This window comes from Toxotes jaculatrix, chromosome 16 (assembly GCF_017976425.1).
Source record: "Toxotes jaculatrix isolate fToxJac2 chromosome 16, fToxJac2.pri, whole genome shotgun sequence".
In the NCBI taxonomy this organism is placed as follows: Eukaryota; Metazoa; Chordata; class Actinopteri; family Toxotidae; genus Toxotes; species Toxotes jaculatrix.
In genome coordinates this window covers 14,257,079-14,274,491 of record NC_054409.1, presented here as the reverse complement: position 1 = coordinate 14,274,491, position 17,413 = coordinate 14,257,079, and the positions used below count along the sequence as shown (strand labels likewise).

The following is a 17,413-nucleotide window of genomic DNA, read 5'->3' as shown; positions in this document are numbered from 1 at the left end:
ATGTGTGTGTGCATTGGCACAGTCCTCTATGTTCCACAATCCAGTGTGCGTGTCTTTGAATTGGCTTCTCATCTCCTTCCCTTCAAGGTCATGAGTACGCGTGTGTGCACACACGTGTGCCGGCAGCAATAACATAACTTTGCTGTGCATCTCCGAAATGACTCCTCTAGCCTTCTTCCAGTCCAGGTCAGAGGCAGGAAGTGAGTTGGGAGAAAAGGAGGAAGCAGAAGCAGCTCTCTCTGGCTGCAGGTAGTGACCCTGAGCCTTGACCTCCAACCTCACCCTCCATCAGCCTGACAATACACACTCTGACAAAACACAGATGTGCAAACATGGTGGTGTTGGCTACAAATTGCCAATATCAAAGAAACGGTGTTTGGGACATCGAAAGCCTAAAAATAGTTGATCTCTCTAATGTTAGGAAACGTTTAAAGCTTTTAATCCTGTCTTAAAGCAACTACGTCTTAAAAAGGAGACATTAAAATCCAGTAATATAAGTTATCTCTTTATTATTTGACAACAACAATAAGAATGTTGCATTTGTTCACTCATTACATTTACAGAAGTGGGCAGGAAAGCTGTATGGATTCGTGGACTTTATTCACACAATCATCCATCCTTCCTTCCTTAATCGAACTGTCTGAAGATGCTGGAGGTACAGGTACAGGAACAGCTGCTGGACCAACTGTTAGGACATGGGCCCTGTCCAAAATCAACTCTCAGATCTCACTCACATAAATGTGCCAAAACCAGCATCCTTAATGCTCGTGCCTGCACCTGAGAGATTTAAACCTTTTGAAGTATCACAGATGTATCAATGGTCACATGTAGTCTAGCTGTTTTTGGACAGAGCCCATGGCTTTGGAAGGCGACTGGAGCTGCCTCACCAGTTCCAGAAGAATAACCTGCTGCCATATTTGGAAGGCTCCAGTTTACCCTCGACGGTCGGGTTGGGCTCAGGACGTGGTCTAGAGTGGTAGGGGTTCTCAGGCAGGGGCCGTGAGGTTGACACTTTGGTCACCTGCGAAAAAGAAAAGGAACATGCAAGCCAAAACTTGTCTGACAGTGTCCTGTGAGGACGTTTAGTGGACGTGCTAAGCTTTAGAGATGCAATGTTTTAAAGAGCCGGATTCTTCTTGAAATTCAACACAGCTGACTTGAAACACAACATATACCCTGGATGGTAGGAAATTGTACATGGTTTTTTTTCTTGGATGAAATCCTGCATATTCTTTAAGTAATTCACCATGAAAGGTTACTGCAGGTGGGCTCACCTGAACAGCTGAAACGCAGTCTGTTTCCTCATCCCTCCTCTACCTCACCTCTCATCTTGCGACCACATCCCCCACCCTCTCCCCTGCTTATTCCCTCCTTTGCATTTTGTGTATGACTAGTGGGACAGGTCAGGTTTCGCCATTCTACGCTCTCCTGTTACTATCTTGCCCTTTTCTCTCTCCAACACAAGAAATATTCTTACCTGTATGGGTCACTCTCTTTCTTCTCAACTCTTCCCAAATTTAGTTTTACTCCCACCATCTCAAACAGTCTTTTCATTTGTTATATACTTGAGAAACCACAGAAACTTGGCCAGTGCATGAAACGTCAACCTGGACATTTTTCATAGTAAGTCAGATTTTTTTTTTTGTTTCCCTGCTCATGTGGTTTGATTCCATGAGCAATGACTCTGCCTGGTAAGTGCAAAATGGCCAGAAAGTTGATTACAGCCATTCACAGATTCCCAGGTTTGTGCAAGTGTCTTTTCCAAGACTACAGAAATAAATGCCCAAAAAAACCACTGTCAAGATCAATTTTTAGTCTTGCTTCTATTGCTGCTGCCTAATTAATGCTTGCCAGCCAGTTATGCAAACCCCTTAAGAATGGCAATTTCATGAAAAGAAAACCCAAAGCAGCAAAAAAATACATAATTTCCCTGCTCAAGACTGTAGCTGAGCGAGACCATTACACAGATGCAATCAGAGGCTCTTGCACAGCCCACAATCGGCAAGAATAGAGCCCATCAACCCAGCTGCTCACACTGTGAATGTGCAGTCAATTCCTCACAAGTCTTACCTTAGACAGGTCTCCCAGCTCAGGTCTCTCCCACCCCAGTTTATCAAGGACACAGCTGTCGAAGGCTTGCTGCTGCTTACGGCAACGACGCAGTTCTGCCAAGTTCGAATAATCCAGACAGGTCCAGTACTCCGTGAAGGACTCGGCACAGTTACCCTTGATTTGCCTACAAGGAATGGTGCAAATAGAGATTTGAATCGGAATCAAATATGCAAGAGTAGGAATAAAACAGCCCAAAACTATGCATGAGCAGGAACTCTTCCCCCTAAAAGACGAAAAAGATGTTTTAAAAGATTACTATGCGCAAGTTCCCATGAGACAAACAATTTTAACTGGTCATGTGTATGAAGTGCTCATAAAAGTGGCTGGCAGTTGCCAGAAGTACCCAAGAATCAAACCAGGTCCCAGGTGCAATTACAGCTTTTCTCAAATCACTCCTCATTATAATGATTACAGGTACGTCTCTTTCACAGTAACTCTCAGTTTATCGTTGGGGTTAGAGTGTCAGGTGTTTGTTTCTGCTTGTGAATTAGAGGTCATGTGTTTTTTTTTTGATAACCAGAAACACAACTTGTTTGAGACACACACAAATACACAAAAGAACCTAAGTTAATGCATGGGAATCAGGGTATAACCACAGCTCTGTTTAAAACATTCAGTAAACACAGACATAGTAGTTAAGATTGAAAAACCCCAGACCACTTCCTCAAATAGCCCCTAGTGGCAATTTTACAGACACAATAGGCTACCTAGTTACCTTACTCATGTTATAAAATTAACATTCTTTGTTTTCATTTTATAAAGAAAGTAGCACAGAAAAATGACATAAAGATCATACTTTGGCCACCACTGGTTAACTTCAGTTTACTGGTTTATTTTCAAGTGTATTTGTTCTTTATTTCAATATAAGAAGCGTTTAATGAGAATCTCGCGTACAGGCTGACTATTGATAATAATAATAATAATAATAATAATAATAATAATAATAATAATAATAATAATAATAATAATAATAGTTAAATATCTTTGCAGGACTCGATAAAATAAACCAGATGATCCAAAAAATACAAACAGCTGTGAGATTTGTACCGTGACAAAGTACACTTACATAATGGAAAACAACTTTTCAGACATTTGGCAACATTTCATGAAAGTTGAACTGAAAGTTTGACTAAACACCTGCTGTGGGTATTTTTGCTTTCTTGACGTTTTGGTTCTGCTGAAAGGCAACCTCACTCTACGGGGTTTTATTCTTGTGCATATGTGTGTGAAACATATCTTTATCTTCTTTTTACTTTGCTCTATCTTTTGGATATTTTTGAGATTTCTTCTTTTATTCACATTAACACTTGACTTGTCTGCAAATTATCACTCATCTTTCCTTCCATTAAGATGCAGTTTGGAATAATAAGGACAAGATATACCTTACCTTAACCCTATCCCATTTTTCCCTTGAATTTCTTAAATATTAGACATATGGATAGAATCTAGACAATCAGAAAGTTAGTGGACTTTCTTATCCAGCTACAAATTCTCACCACTTACAGCTCAGTGCACTCAGTAGAAGCTGATGGAATGAGGAGCTTAATAGCAGGACAAGTTACAGAACAGGAAACCAGACATCCCAACTCTGAAATCGTTTTCTGTGTCAACTTAACAACTGTAATCCCTGGAATAAAAACTGTCCAACGGCAGTATCAGCAACCTCAAAGCACATGTTCTGCGCACATGCCCATCACAAAGGAAGAAATGCAAAAACTCCTGACCACAAGCCTCTTGACCACGGTTTTACATGGACTCTCACACTGTTCGCTCTCCAGCTGGCTCCAGAGTCCAGCCACATCTTAAATCACTCTCTGACCACAAGCACACCGTTCAGTTTCGCAGATGATAGACATGTGGCAGCCTTCATCTTCAAGAAAACCTTATGCCGAATCTCTCAATTATTCTGTCAAATACATTTCTCATTGCCGCTTTCTTACAGGTTTCTAGTTTAATCATAGTAACCCACATATCTGATTAATGCACTATTTTTGTGATGAACCTATAAGAGAAAGACACCATGTGTAAACCGTCTTAGATGATTGTTTCAGTAGCTGTGTCTACGTATAGGTGTGTGTTACCTGAAGAAGTTGAGAGCACACTCGTTTACTTTCCTCCCTTCTTCTAGACACTTCCTGGGATCCTTCTCCTCCCAGCGACAGAGCATGAACTCCTTGTTGGGTTTGTCACACTGGGAGCCATAATGATGGGCAGCAGCCTTCAGCACTGCAGAGGACACACTGATCTGGACAGAAACGGACACATGAAAACAATGAGACTGGGTAAAAATGATTATTAATTACCAAGTCACAGATATGCTAGGACATGCAGTTGGGCTCATAAATTTACAAGCCCCAAGCAGAATTTGTGAAATATTGGCTATTATTTGGAAAATATGGCCAATCATGTAGAAACCCTCTCTTTTACTTAGGCACAGAGATCAGATGAAGCATTGTATAATCACACAATTGTGTGTGCCCTTTTTAAAGTTCACATTTGGGTGAAATCACCCAAATGACCCGGATCAAAAGTTTACATACCCTTGAATGTTTGGCCTGATAATATATGCATAATCGTATCAGTAAAAGGATATAAAAAGATATCCAAAGATTTGAAAATACTAATCAGCAGTGTTGAGACTCTTATAACGGATTGGAAAATTAGGGGTTCTCTTGATACCAAGTCATGGTCAGATAAGAAAGATTTCAGCTACAGCTGCCAGGAAAATTGGTCAGGGTGCAAACAAAAACCTGCAGGCAAATTCAGCTGAAATACAGGCTTCTCTGCAAAAAAGTGGTGTGACTGTTTCAAGTTGCACGGTAAAGAGGTACTTGAACAAAAACGAGCTGAACAGTCAAGTTGCCAGAAAAAAATCTGGTACAGCGCAAACGCCGTAAAACAGCCTGCTCAAAATATGCCAAAGAGCCCCTAGACAAGTCTCAAAACTTCTGGAACAAAATTGAACTTTATGATCACAATTATGAACCCTGCGTTTGAGGAGTCAACAAGGCCTAGGATGGAAGGTACTGAGGTGGATCTCTGATGTTTTGAAAGTGTCTAAGCAGCAGCTGCACACAATTTAGTCAAAACTGATGGCAATATGAATGCAGCATGTTATCAGAAAATATTAGGAGGACAATTCGCATTCATCAGCCTAGTAGGTGCGCATGGGACGCATTCGGACCTTTGAGCATGACAATGATCCAAAACAAAACCAAACTTGACCCCCCTTTGACCCTTGTGCATGAAGTTAACAGTATGACTAACAGTACGGCGTTAGTAGTGAGGAGTTAAAAGCATTACGATTTAAATGTTATTCTCCAAACGTTTGTTAAACTGTTACATTTAAAAGCAACGGTCACCTGCACTCATATCGTCCATTAGATCACTGGTGTCAAAAAAATTCAAGTTGCTTGCTGCCAGCTAACACCTGACTTCCAAGGACACGTTCAATGTGCCAAATAACACTGAGGTTTGTTTGGAGTTAACCATTGTAAAAGTTACGGTGACCACACAGGGGTAAAATGAAGAGATAATGCGGACCACGAAAAGAGACCACGAATAGAAACCCTTTAAAAACAAAGTTTGTGATGGTTAACAGCTAGCTCATGCATCGATTACCATTTAGAAGACGTTTTGATTTCTCTAACGCCGTTTAATGTTGCCATGGTGGCTATCACAGAGATGCCAGAATAATCACCAGCTCCGACTGTATTTACAAATATTCACAGCCGGGTCTATTATAAATGTAGGTCATCTAACTAACGTTAACCACTGTGAAGGATGTTGACGCCAGCGGCAAAACTTATCAGCTACTGAGCATATCCTGGAGCCTATAGCGGCTAGCTTTAGCAGCTAGTTAGCATGTTCAGTCTTACTGTGATTTTCATTCACGCTAAATAGTTAACATTGCTTACCTCGTCCACACTTAGCTCCTGCAGTGTGGGGACTTCCACCGTTGTGGGCATGACTGTACAATAATACAAAATCGCAGAAAATCAAACACCGCTGCTGAAAAACATTCAAGGTCCTCGTCAGGCTCCAGGACGAGCGACGAGGCCGCGTAGAAGGTCAGTCTGGTTTACGGTGCCGCTGCTAGCCGGGAGGCGCGCTGTGATGACGTTCCTGTGAGTGCGACAAAAGCCGCCCGCATGCGTAGTGAAAAAGGCTGTCAAAGATAGAACTTAAAGTTTGATGAATTCGTTGTTTTGTCAAGTTTTCCCCTGAAAGTGTTTTAAAAGACAATGACAGCGGTCCGTTGCTCTTTATGCTGAACGGTTTCACCACGAGCTTCTCAAGCTTTAAATTTGTTGGTGTTGCCATGGTAACTTCGCACTTGACTGTTGAGCTATCTCATATCCGCGGTTTGTACCTTAAGTTTGTTTGTTTTGAGCGGACGACGGCAAATTAATGGAGTTCACTGGGAGCAGTTACAAAGGAGACACAAAAAATGGCAGGTAAATTATTATGAATGTTTCATATTCCTAAAAACAACAGTGTTCACACAAGCGAATTCATCCCAAAGAGGTTTCTAGGTAGCTAAAAGTTGAGAGCGCACTGTTTGACCACCTCTTCTCTCCCTCAGGATGGAGGGAAAAGGAGAATACACCTTTCCCACCGAGACCAAGTATGAGGGAGAGATGAAAGATGGGATGTTCCATGGCAAAGGAGTGCTACACTTTCCAAATGGAAGTAAATATGAGGCCACTTGGGAAAACGGCTTAGCTAAACAGGTGGGGAGTTGTGTGCATGTGCGCGTGTGTCCCTGCATGTATGTCATAATATATGCATCCACATGCATGACTGTGTGTTTCACATTGGTTATAGTTGATATCACATCTGGTCCCTTTTAGCAATCACTCACCGTTATTGTCGTAGTTATTAGGTTTCTCTCCCTTTTTCCTGCGTGAAGCTATAGTCTGCCCTGCTCTGATGCAATCTTTCACGGGCTTTTGCCACAACAGCGATCACTCCAATTATTATCATCACTGCAGTTGCGGTTCATGTGAAATGATAGCAGCTCTGAACCACGACTAACCTTGGCACAGGCTACACTGCACCTGCATTCATGCCAGCCCATGAGGACCAACTTCCATTCAAAACAGACCTAAACCATTCAATAAACTCAGAAATTCAAACTCTGGAAATTATATCTGGTAGCTTTTCGCTCATTACGCATTTTGCACCTTTTCCTTCAAACAACAGTTCTTAGCTTAGGGGTTGAGAGTTTTAAAATGTTTTTTTTTATGTTTTAGGATAAGAACAAACATATTTCTGCCCTGAAAATCTGCATTTTTAAATGTTTAAAGATTTAAATGTCACTGCATCTGGTATATTGAAACTTCATCAAAAAAGGGACAATAACAAAAACAAACATAAAATTAGTTTAGTAACTTGTGACTGGTACATATAAACACACTTTTTCTGCTGCAGACATTTTAATGTCATAGCAGGAAAAGCACAGGTGTAATTTATCACCTTAATCAAGGCTGTATTTCCCTGTAGTTGTCCTGGTTCTGGTACTGTGCATGTTGGTTCACTGTCATTGCTTAATGGGACACTTCAATGGAACTGAGTCATTGTTGTCATTAGTTACACCTGTGCTTGCCCTGCCTTTACAGGTCTGAATGTCTGCAGAGGGAAATGTCTCCAGATAAGACTGGGCTAAATTTATCACACCAGCTGCAACATATTATCGGTCAAAATTACGAATTTACCTCTTTGCTATGGGTCTTCTCTTCTCTGCTCTTTGCTTCTCTTTGGATTTATATTTGATCCTTTACCAAATATGCACTCTTAAAAATCTATGTGATAAAATCAAAATTAATTCCACTTTTGGTGACTGCAAAGCACATTGTTGACACTGAAGAGAAAATGTTGCTGTTATGGTTCTAATACACAAAATTACTGAATAGTGTTTGTTTATTTTAGAAAAAAAACGGTTTTCATTTTCAATAACTGTATCATTCCTGAGAGAAAAAAAAAAAAAACACACACACACACACACATTGTGTCAGTTCATCCAAAATACCAAAAGACATATTTTTCCACTTTCCACAAGTGGTACATATCAGTGCAGGCAGTTTTGGTTTCATCTACTGAGGTTTTGAGATATCCATCTCTAAGATTTCTGCCTAAACCCAAAGACAATGGAGGAAAATTTAAACTCTTTAAAGCACTGAAAAGTGACATTTGAAAACCTCACCAGCAACTTATCTTTGCAGAAACCATGTCTCGGGTACACAGGACCTCCAGACCTCGCTTTCAACAGCTTTCAGTGGAAGTGCTTTTTGCTACAGAAATAGTCCCAGCAAAAACTGTCAACAGTGAGGTCTGCAGATTATCTTGAGTAACAGGGACATTGTTTCTGCTTTTAAGTTTTCAGATGTAAATTTTTTCACTGCTTTGGAATGGAAATCCATTCAGTTCCATTGTACGGGGGTGGTGGAAGATTCAGATATCACAAAATTTTGGCACATAACACTGAAATTGTCCATGGTCAGACACTTGAGACACTTGACACTTCCCACTTGAGGCAAGTGGGAAACTAATATTTTTGTAATTTGAGTGAATTGACTCTTTTAAGTTTATAACTCAAAAATGAAGATGATTTACTGTATTTTCCTTTGTTCTTTCTCACAAGGGATCTTTTACCTTTGCTGATGGTCTGCAGTACAAAGAGAAGGACTGGGACTACTGTGATGGCTATGACAGGCGCTTCTACAGTGAGAGGTGCCATGGGCTCAGACCTGCAGGTTTGAATCCATTTATTTGCTCACATATTCACTCATTCAGTGAGATGACAGTGGTTTTTTCTCTATCCCACAGAAACACTCGCCTATTTAGGCCTACTTGCCTATAGTTAAAACACTGTTAATAAATTAAGACTGGGAAAACATCAGAGTAAGAGAAGAAACAGCCAAAGCAGACTGTGCAGCAGCATTAAGCTGTGAGCCATTCTTTCAACTGATAACAGTAAACCACCATAAAAAAAATAACTCAATACAGAACATCTGCCGTGTCCATACAGGTGAATCTCAGCTAACTGATCTGAATCCACCACGCGTTATTCCTGATCAGTGTTACGATTGTGGAGATGGCTTCTATGACCCCACCACAAGAGTTGTCACTTCCTACACGGGCAGATTCCTTAGGAATGCAGGTGAGACAGAAAATATCCTGTTATTATCACTGTCGTAGCCTTGTGACACCGAAGATGACTGGTCAGAAGGAAATATGGTGCATATGTAACCCCTCCCTTTGATTCATAATAATAGGCCTTTGCAACTAAATAATGGGTGCCTTCTGACTTAAACATATTGTGAACTATTATTATTTTTGAAACTAGCCTAGCAATTATTATTGTGAGATGAACAAAAGTAGGCATTACCGGCTACAGTCCACAATCCACATATGAAGCAGGGATAACTGACATTTTCACAACATCTCTATCATAATCAAAGTCTCCTCCTTTTCTCACTGCTTACATTTCTTCAGTTCGTGCATATTTTTTCCCCCAACTCGATGCCAAATTGGCTCTATCTGTGTGTTGAGTAATATCCAGGCGTCTTTGTCTGTGGTGCCAAGGTAAATTTGAAAGATTAAAGCCAAGTGCAAACACAAATTTACTTTTCAAATTAAGCACAGAAAGTTTTATATCCAATGAAACATCTTGTCAATGATAGATTGCTGTATTTTAAATGTATTTATATTGAAAGTTAATGCAGCAGTGCCATTTGTTTCCATAATTGATCATAACTAAGAATAACATTCATTTCAGTAATCATGTTGCTGTTGATTTAACCTACATTTCCAATTTGCAGCGCACACATGCTTTAGGGTGTTTACAAAGGATGGAAATTGCACCTATGGTCAAGCTAATGGTTTCGTGGAGTGCTTTACCAGAGAAGTTCTCTTAGTTCCTTTATGTATAGTCCTTGTTTTGTATTATTCAAGGAAGGAAGTGTCCACTCAGGCCTATACCTCAGGAAGATCCACTGAGTTAAAAGCTGTACACTCAGCCAAATTAGTACTGAGGGAGTCATTGTCGATGCCTTGTCATACGAGATAGTAGCTCTGTGTAAAATCACGTCTACTTTTCAACAACTCAAATTTTCTGAGAACAAGCCACAGAGAAAAAGCTTTACTGAAGCTACTTTCAGATACGGTGAAGCTCTTGAACTGAATTTGTTTCAGGCAAGACTCTCTGTCTTTGCCCACGTTTTAATAACTGCAAGTCTGAAAGCATACAGTGTGGTCATATGGGAAGGATTTGATAACAATGAACCTATGTAGTGATTTTAAATGGATTATCCCTGGATTCTCTGATGGTAGATTACTGCTACAAGTCATCTGATAAGCATGCTTCTATAGGCTATTTCAGTCATTTCAAAAGTTTTTCCTTTTGTTATTTGTCAAAGGTGGAAAATTCGAGACACATTTTTCCACTGAACGAGTGCCCAGTTTTGGAACTCCTGATTTGAAGTGAATGCATTTTGTCAGGTGTCCAGATAGAAATTCCCAATTTCTGACATCGACCTCTGCTCGTCATGTCTCCCCGCCGTGCTTTTACATAATGTGGTGAATTAGGCATCAGGTTTTGAATCTGATCTTTTTGTGTGTACCTGGGAAGGAGGAAAAAGGCAGATCTACATGGCAGCAGCCTTTGAACTCAGCCATTTCTAAATGGCTTTTGGCTAACGTTATGTTATATTGCTGAGTATCAAGTTTGTTTAACATTACCATTTTGAGCCATGCTAGCAGCATGGCTTTAGGGATGACAATATCAGTGTTGGACAGTCGGTCTGTTGATCTGTCCACCATTTGCTCCTGACCGAAATATCTCAACAGTGACTGATTGGATTGCCATGAATGTTTGTACAGGCAGACATGGTCCCCACAGGATGACTCCTACTGATTTTGGGGACCCCCTGATTTTTTCAGAGCTGCTAGCACGTCTGTAGACATATTAGTTTTGCTATTGGACATGGGCTGTGCAGTATCTCAACAAGCTACATGTATGGATGTATGGGTTTTGCAAAATGAAATAGGACTCTTGCTTTTAGTTGCAGATATACAGGAAGCTTTCAAATCAGACAATATCCGATATTCTTAGGTCATTTAAGAAATAAGACAAAGTCCAACTTCAGTGTTTGGACTTTCATCTGATGATTCCTGAACCTGTTTTATGTTTTTTATGTGAATTGATTTGATTGTTTCTTACCTTACAAATGCAGACGTGTCAAGACATGATCCCTGGCAGAAGTTGAGTATGACTCATAAGCCTCCTAAGGTGGAAATGTAATTTTGGGTAGAATATTTGTATTCAGATGAGCTACTTGCAACATAATACAGATTAGTTCCACAAGCACAGAAATCTCATTTACATATGTGTAGAGACAGAAGGAAACAGAGGAGAGGATCCACATCCTCGCCAGATGTCATCAGCATGTGTAAGAAGACAAAAATATGTTTTGCGATTCTTTCCTTGATGCGGGTTGTTCATCATCATTATAGTTCTGGTATTGATCAGTGGAATGATGGAGAGAGAGATAGGGAGGAAGAGAACAAAAGAGGAGGATGAGAGAGAAAGATTTTTCTTGGAAGTTGAGATGAAAAAGAAGAGGAACTGAGCATTTTCCAACAATGCTCTGACTCTGTTTTGATTTAGATAAATATGGAGTCAAACAGGAACTATTTAATTGGTTTGTGCCTTCTTTTTTTCGTAGTGTTTATGTGCATGAGCATGGAGAGATGTCTGTGTATATGTGGCTTGTATATATCACATACACTATTTATGCCTATCTGCGCTCTCCTTCTTGTCTTGGTATACAATTCTTGAGAAGAATGCTCCTGTATCCTGAATGGATTTATTTTTCAACCCTGGGAGGTGAAGGCACATTTGTCAGAGTGGGTGTGAAGACAGAATTTATTGCCTCATGGCTTCCGTCCAGGATGAGGACTGCGAGGATGATGGGACACAGGGAAGACCCGCCCTCCCAGTGGGGACGTTTTCTGCAGCAAGGAAAGAGGAAGGAGCTCCGCATGTAATGGTTACAACTGGTGGATGTAGGATAAGAGAGAAGTAAACCAGTGAAGACAGAGAAGACAAGGCCTCATATCTAGAAAAGTTGCAGAAATTATGCATATGGAACTGTTTTAAAACTCGGATGATTCAAGTTTTGCCCTGTGGAACTAAATCCCATTGCTTGGAAATAGCAGGCTGATCTTCACTCACTGGCCAAAACTGACCTATTGCAAAGTCCTGCCCTCCTTAGTTACTGTTGCTAACTTGGACAAACAGCCCTTCCTGGAATAGTGCCAAATAGCAAAACAATAGGATCTGTTGCTAATATTCCCCACGAGATATAGAGTATTTTTGGAATTGAACCGATTTCTTGTCATCAAGGAGCTGCTGAGACGCCTGCATGTATGGAGGGATTTGTCAAGAGTATTGGTACACCATGTAGAAAATATAGGATGATACAGGAAACAGAGAGATGAGAGTGTCAGTTGGAATTATTAAAAAGGAATCTCCAGTGTCCAAAGAGTTCAAAAGTAAGCTGTGCCATTAAACTGTCAAAAAGCAGCCCATAATATAGGGATCCTGTTTCTTCATTACCTTGTAGATTTTCTTCAAAACTTTTGGCTTATAATTTATCATTTCACGAGCAGTGGGTGTAGCTCATGTGGTAGAGCAGGTTGGCCATTAATTGTAAGCTAAGTGGTTTGTTCCACATGTCATTGTATCTTTGATCAAGACACTGACCCCCAAACTGCTCCCTAAGTGCAAGTTACCTTGGATAAATAATAATAATGGAAAGGCTGACCCTCTTTATGGCAGACACCAGTGTACAGTAACAAACTTAGGCTGATTCTGATTGTAAGTGGTGCATTCAGCTAATTCTGCAAAAACATCACAAATTTAACCCTGCTCATTGGTTTAGGACAAGACCTAGTGGCATTTACATGGATTAGAGGAGCTGTCAAAGGGTGTTCACCAAAATGACCCTGAAGGCAGAGGGAGCAGTCTGTGTAACCAGTGGGTGATGATAAATCCCCCTCCATAACTGACACATGAGCCCACTGGGCTGACATTGGCCATATGTTTCCTGTATTCTTGTTTAGGTTTTGAAAAACAAATTTCTTCCCATCAAATTTGTTTTCTGATTAGATTTGGGAAAAGAAGGGTCATTCACTTACATAATCATGCTTTATTACATATCTACATTGCCATTGACTGGTTTGAGTGATGGAGTTAGGCAGTTCTCAGTAGATTTTATGAACAGCCTATTGGATAGCTGTAGGAATCAAGGTATTTTTGGCTTGAGACAGTAGGATAAGATAAACAAAACCAAAAAAAAAAACCCAAAAAACGGAGCAACTTTGTAAAGGGAGTTCAAGCAAGAACAGCATGAGTCAGACAGGCTTGGATGCAAAGTTGCCATCTGAAATACACAAATGACAGAGAGGAATGTGAGTGTATGTTTCTGTGTCTGTGACTGTACAATATATATGTGTGAACAATATGTGTGTGGTGTGTGTGTCAGTGATGAGCAATTGCAGGTAGTGAAAGACGAATATTTAGGGATCATAGACTTATTTCTAGCTGTTCTTCATGAATGTTTGACCTCTACTTTACGACCAGAGTAGTCATTAGGATGAAAAACCGCAGTTCTTCATCTCTTCATCTCATCTCTCATAGTTGGCATTGTGGATGAGCTGGCAGACTAATCCATCACTGTATTCTCATTTTAAAAATGACCTGAGCAGCTGATGGTTTATTTTCACGTGGTTCACTAAATAGTCTTAAATTGTGTAAGCAAGTATTCTTACACAATTCCTGGCAATCATGTGTCTTCACCTCTGAATTACACTGAATTAAGATGGAAAACAGGGATAGCTTACAGGTGAGGCGTTTGATAAATTTGTCAGTGTGTTTTGTGAATAATATTTGTTAAATTACAAAAAATTAAAATCACAAGGATCATGCGTGATATAAACACAAATAATTAACAGTGCATTTTAGGAGGTAATGTTCAGTGATTGAGATTTGAATTATGGTTTGATTTTGTTTTTCTAAGTCTTTTTTAATTTGAATTTTTATAGTGATATAAAAACATCACAAAGAACATATGTTTCTACTTACTCCCACCTCACATTGTCATAACCCATCATAAATAAAGCCAACAGACTACAACACAATGAAATGATTACTGTTAAATCTGAAACACAAATCACATAACCAAACAACTAAATATTTTAAATACAAACAACTCAGAAAGACTATTTTTCTTTCCCCCTAAACTTCCAAAGACAATTGTAATTACACTTTAATTACCGATGAAGTTTGGAGGTGCAATATAAAACATTTGCATTACTCTGTAAAACTGTAATTAAAGAACAGTGAAGGGACGAGATACATAGGCCACATCTGCACAATCAAATCACCCCTGACTGATTGAGTGTGTTTTGTTATTACACACACATACATACACACACAGTCAGTTATGTATATTCTGTCTTGGCAACAGGCAGAAACACTCGGCAGCGGTGCAGGAGGCGGCAGCAGCTCCAGCAGGGGCCATGTGTTGCCATATTGTTTGTAGCACTTTCCTGTTTCTGGAATAACCGCTTCCCTTTGAAAGTGCACACAGAAAGAGTTCCACACTGAAAACATTCCACTGCCAAGGAAAACACCTCTGGTGACCACACCACGGCCCCTCCCTTTGTCCTCGTCCAGCCGAGGTGTTTCACAGACAGATAAAATCAGCCGGAGGGCCCTGGGGAGTGGAACATATCCTCACGCTGCCTTTCCTGAAACTCTCATTTTTCATACGTCTTTGAGACAAAAATTAACCATAAAACGGGATTCGTGCGTTAATCCTGTGAACTGTGACAGATGGATTAATAATTTTAAAGATCAATATCTCGCTTTCAAAGCCAGAAACCCGAAAACCGCCGCTGTTTTCTGTGAGGTCATCAAGACGGCAAACCAAGGGCTGCTCTGTTTGCAGTGAATTGGAGACAGATGACTTATACATGTACATTTGAATGTTTGTTTGAGCTTTCACATTTAGGTAAGTTTGATTCACTGTAGTGCCTCCAGTTGGAAACCACAAAATGTGTTTATATTAGCATATAATGACCATGCATATTGCAACTACAGTAAGTCCTTTAAGTTGACTTCCTCATCACTGTCAGTGGATCTGGTCCAGTTTGTGTCTTGATGACATCACGCAGCCCTAGCTCGTGAATACTACACTATTTTTTGACTTCACTGATAAATTCAGCAGAATGCAGTCATCTCTTATTCAAATCACAATGGTATAAGAAAGCAGATTTTTGCTTTTGCTAATTAAGCCATGTGTGTCTGTCTTTGTGTGATTAGGTGTGTGTGTGTGTGTGTGTGTGTGTTAATTTGCCGCTATTAGACTGGAAGGAAACACTTTTCCCTCAGAGTGTATTTTAAGGATTAAGATAAACAGACTTTAACAAGGTGCCATTATCGCTTCCACACACTCTCTCTCCTGTGTACATTGCACAAAGGTCGTCCATGCAGGTTGTTACAGTCGAGATGGATATCAACCCGAAAACTGTTTAACAAACAAGTGTGTGTTTCTGCTGCACTTCATTAAATTTTAAGGTGATGATTCAGGCAAAAAACAAAAGAAATTTTCCCTGAAGAAATTGCCAGTATCATTACTTTACTGAAACAACCACAGACATGACGTGATTTTATTTATTTATGTATTTAGCAGTATAACTGCCCAATCCCAGTCTATAAGCTACATGCATTGACTTACAAAGACTGGTAAATCCAAATCACAAAAATGTCCTGTTGTCCTCAGATTGCAGGAAATTACCTAAATATATCAGCCACCTGTGTCCTCAAATAACTCAAGGTGCCAATTACATTTGAGTTAAATCCTGAGATAAATGCTGCTATACAATCTCAAGAGGGCAGAATTACAGAAAATATGAAAATGTCCCAATCTAATTATCATTAAGGCAGGTTGTGGTTCGTGGCTAAGTGAGGTCAGTCTCATGGCAACACAGTGACACAGCGACTCAGAGGCTTCAATAATTATCTTTTCCACTAACAAGTGTGTCACAAAGACTGGTGGAAATGTTTGCGTGGCAGCTGTCCGCGTGTCCGATATGTTCAATTGACCTCGCGATCAGAGCAGGTAGAAAGAGAGGCAGACAGACAGACAGTGAAAGAGAGGAGGGGAGGGGGGTGCTTTATAGTTGAAGTGGCTGTTAGTGTTGACGCCCATTGCTGGCAATTACACACAATCAGTCCGAGAGCTGCAGACCTGCTCCTCTGTACAATGGAACCCTGCAAGCAGTGGAACCTGGGGGTGAGGCCCGCGAGCCGCTCAAGTGTGTGCAGCTGCACGCGCTCCAGAGAAAGCTCACTTCCCCTGCAATTAGCTACTCATTTCAGTTTTAACAATGAAAAACTGGTTTATTATCAGCTCCTCTGGCAGTCGTTTTGGTTTAAAAAAATTGGCGTCCATTTTTAGGGGTTATTATTTATTGGTGTCTGAAGTGGCTCTGAGAAGTTATTTTCTCCTAATTGTCAGGGTTATCTTGATTTGACAGATTTACCCAGGACTTGAATGGCACTTCACTGTTGCAGCCTCACACACAAAATGACCTGCGGTTTAAGTATGCAGGCTTCTGGCTATTACAGATTTGGTTTAAACGTTTTTAGTCAGTTCAACAAAATGAGCACAGCTCCTTGCTGTGCACTCTGTACTTTAAGATCTGCAGTTTGTGTTTCTTTTTCCTATTTGGACATAGGTCAAACATTTGGAAAAACAATTGACTTTTAATCCAAACTCTGTTTGTTGTACCTATTACAAAAAATTCTCAATAATTTAAAATTAAATCTATCCAACAGATGACTCGGAACATGAGTGGATTGTGCGCACTTGTCGGAAAGCTTGGGATGAGGTTGTTGGCATTGCTCCTGAAATATCTGCTGCAACCAGACCTGAAGAGTCCAGCAATATTAACTGACCCAAACTACACGTAACATTTTCCTTTTAGTGATATTAAAACTATAGGAAACGTTTTGATTCTTTGTCTTGTCTTTGATTTTGTGTAAGACATAGAACAAGTGAAAAGCAAAACAATAGGTTCATATTGCATTGTTCACATTCTTTATTTTTCTTTTTTTAACCTAGGAGGCGAAACCGCTTCCTTTCAGAACATTCATCTTAATTTCCATAATGTAATTACACTGTGTGTCCAGCCTTGCATCCAGTTTGAATTAAGTAAACTTTAATTTGAA

General features: G+C 40.1%; 2 protein-coding genes across 2 annotated transcripts; one reads left to right on the top strand and one right to left on the bottom strand.

The window, feature by feature from the left end:
- Positions 1-492: 492 nt before the first annotated feature.
- ndufa8 (NADH:ubiquinone oxidoreductase subunit A8) lies at positions 493-6,214 on the bottom strand. The gene is made up of 4 exons (XM_041058772.1): positions 6,030-6,214; positions 4,194-4,357; positions 2,071-2,236; positions 493-1,021 (listed from the first exon to the last, which is right to left on the bottom strand). Exons 1-4 carry the CDS (start codon positions 6,078-6,080, stop codon positions 884-886), a joined length of 519 nt encoding a protein of 172 aa, XP_040914706.1. The 5' UTR covers positions 6,081-6,214; the 3' UTR covers positions 493-883.
- A 76-nt stretch (positions 6,215-6,290) lies between these two features.
- Positions 6,291-17,327, top strand: morn5 (MORN repeat containing 5). Its single transcript, XM_041058771.1, has 5 exons — positions 6,291-6,569; positions 6,698-6,845; positions 8,756-8,867; positions 9,143-9,274; positions 17,021-17,327. The coding sequence occupies exons 1-5, from the start codon at positions 6,523-6,525 to the stop codon at positions 17,137-17,139; spliced, it is 558 nt and encodes a 185-aa protein (XP_040914705.1). The 5' UTR covers positions 6,291-6,522; the 3' UTR covers positions 17,140-17,327.
- Positions 17,328-17,413: the final 86 nt, after the last annotated feature.

Bases quoted from the DNA above. Each gene is read 5' to 3' on its own strand.
- ndufa8 (XM_041058772.1), bottom strand. From the start codon at position 6,080: ATGCCCACAACGGTGGAAGTCCCCACACTGCAGGAGCTAAGTGTGGAC. The intron at 4,358-6,029 runs GTAAGCAATGTT...GTTTCTGTCCAG, and splicing joins AGGAGCTAAGTGTGGACGAG to ATCAGTGTGTCCTCTGCAGT. The intron at 2,237-4,193 runs GTAACACACACC...CATTCCTTGTAG, and splicing joins TGTGCTCTCAACTTCTTCAG to GCAAATCAAGGGTAACTGTG.
- morn5 (XM_041058771.1), top strand. From the start codon at position 6,523: ATGGAGTTCACTGGGAGCAGTTACAAAGGAGACACAAAAAATGGCAG. The intron at 6,846-8,755 runs GTGGGGAGTTGT...CTTTCTCACAAG, and splicing joins AAAACGGCTTAGCTAAACAG to GGATCTTTTACCTTTGCTGA. The intron at 8,868-9,142 runs GTTTGAATCCAT...GTGTCCATACAG, and splicing joins CCATGGGCTCAGACCTGCAG to GTGAATCTCAGCTAACTGAT.